This window comes from Mandrillus leucophaeus, unplaced genomic scaffold, assembly GCF_000951045.1.
Source record: "Mandrillus leucophaeus isolate KB7577 unplaced genomic scaffold, Mleu.le_1.0 Scaffold446, whole genome shotgun sequence".
Lineage (NCBI taxonomy): Eukaryota > Metazoa > Chordata > Mammalia > Primates > Cercopithecidae > Mandrillus > Mandrillus leucophaeus.
The window spans coordinates 1,012,931-1,015,242 of record NW_012104765.1 but is presented as its reverse complement, the minus strand read 5'-3'; the positions used below and the strand labels follow the sequence as shown (position 1 = coordinate 1,015,242).

The 2,312-nt window shown below is 53.3% G+C and overlaps 1 protein-coding gene across 1 annotated transcript in view; it reads left to right on the top strand.

Moving 5' to 3' along the window:
* CA6 (carbonic anhydrase VI) overlaps nucleotides 1-2,312 on the top strand; it is a 69,913-nt gene that overhangs the window by 26,408 nt on the left and 41,193 nt on the right. Inside the window, exon 5 of the mRNA XM_011994202.1 lies at nucleotides 318-387. Within this exon, the coding sequence (XP_011849592.1) occupies nucleotides 318-387 (70 nt within the window). The remainder of the gene's footprint in view (nucleotides 1-317; nucleotides 388-2,312) is intronic.

The window sequence follows — 2,312 nt, the reverse complement described above, 5'->3', positions numbered from 1 at the left end:
AAAAACAAGCTTGCAGGGGACTTTTTTAGAGTAAGTGTTGGCCATTTCTGAGGGCATCACCAATGACTGAGAAGCTTCTTTCCCTGGAAGCTGCCAAAATACTTAAGATAGTGCCTTTCTGGAGGGACTCCTGAACCTGTGTGGTTGGTAGCAAAGAACAATCAGACTGTCTCTGCCAAAACACAACAGGGCACAGGCTGCCTCTCCTTACTCTCTAGGCTCGGCCCAATCAGCTAGAAAGCTGAGCGGCTGGATGAGTAGAGATGGTGCTGGGGCCTCTTCTTCACTTACGCTCAGTGCTCTGCGCTTCGTTGCAGGTGAAGGATTACCCTGAAAACACTTACTACAGCAGCTTCATTTCTCATCTGGCCAACATCAAGTACCCAGGTAAGGGAAGCCAACTGTGGCTGCAGGAGGGGAAGGGAATGAGTGTGAGTGTGAGTGTGAGGTGTGCCCAGGGGGCAGGGGATTGATGCTGGTGGGGAGGGTGGCCAGTGGGCCCTGCCAAGGGAGTCCACCCCTCCCTGTGCCAGATTACTTGTTCCAGTGATTTCTGCTGTTGGCTTAGGCAGCAAACCTCTCTGAGAAGGCTGTGCATAAATTCGATGTGTCACTTCCTATGATTGGAACTTCTGGCTGGAGTTGCACTAAGTGGGGATATCCTCACTTCGATGACTGTCACCTCAGCTGGCAGTGACAGTCCTGGCAGCTAGAGAGATGTCCACCTGGCTCCAGGCTGAGATGAATGTCAAGAGGGAAGCCCTCGTCATCCCGCTTGGACATACAGACACTCGGGGTGTTCTTCCGTCCCCTCTGCCTCCAGAAGGCAGCATTCTTGTAAGAGCCATCTCCCGCCCAGGGTCAACCCTTGACTTTGAGCTATAACCACATCAGCTCTGCATTCTCGACTTCACGTGTGCCATTCCGCCCGCACCTCCCAGCCTCCCAGTCCTCTGACTTCAGCACCCAGCCCCTCCTGCAACTCACCTGACCCGAGTCCTCCAAACCTGGGGCTTCCACATTCTCGCTCCTAGTGACGCCTGTGTTCTTTCATCTCTCTCCCAGCTGAGATTCCACCCCAACACTCTCAAGTCTCCCTCAACACTCCCATGCAAACACCCTCTACGCCCTCACTCCTCTACCCCTCCACAGACTCACCTGGCAAAGCTCCAGACCAACTCAGAGCTGGCAGCCAAAGAGCTGGATGCAGTTGGACAGGAATCCATAGACATCTAACTGGTATTATTATCGCTATTATTTTTGAGACATGGTCTCGCTCTGTCGTGCAGGCTGGGGTGCAGTGGTGCGATCGTGACACAGTGCAGCCTCGACCTCTGGGGCTCAGTTGATCCTCCCACCTCAGCCTCCTGAGTAGCGGGGACGACAGGTGCACTACCATGCTTGGCTGGTTTTTTGTATTTTTAGTAGAGACAGGGTCTCACCATGTTCTCAGGCTGGTCTTCAACTCCTAGGCTCAAGTGATCCGCCTGCCTCAACTTCCCAGAGTTTTGGGATTATAGGCATGAGCCACCGCACCTGGTCAACTGGTATTATTTTTTTATTTATAGCTACAAATATGAACAGTGCCCAGAAATCCTAAAGTACCACCCTGGGCATTTTCTTTCTGACCTCCCAAATTCTTGTCACACGCTTTCTCCTCTCTCCTGAAGCCCCTGTGCCCGGGCTCCGGCAACTCCCCTGGAGCTGATGCTCCCATGCTCACTCCATTGAGAAGGCAGAAGCCACAGGCCAGAAACACTCCACTCCTTAACCCGCGTGCATCTGGACCAAATTCCACGCCCCCTCTTCAGCTGCAATGGATGTCAAATCCCTGCTTTTGTCAACACCACCCCTCCCACGTGGGCCCCAACCCCACTCCTCTTCCACGCTCAGGGCCTCCTTTCCTGCCATTCTCTCTCCTCTCTTCTGCATCACTGATTTCTCTTTTTTCTTTTTTGAGATGGAGTCTCGCTCTGTCACCAAGCTGGAGTGCAGTGGCACGATCTCAGCTCCCTGCAACCTCCGCCTCCCGGGTTCAAGTGATTCTGCTGCCTCAGCCTCCTGAGTAGCTGGGATTACAGGCACACACTACCACGCCTGGCTAATTTTTTGTATTTTAGTAGAGACAGGGTTTCACCATGTTGGCCAGGATGATCTCGATCTCCTGACCTCGTGATCTGCCCACCTCAGCCTCCCAAAGTGCTGGGATTACAGGCGCGAGCCACCGCGCCCGGCCTGCATCGTTGATGTCTTACTCTTTATTAAAGCCTACTGTTCAGCACACACATCTGCCCTAATTCCTCCCACCTCCA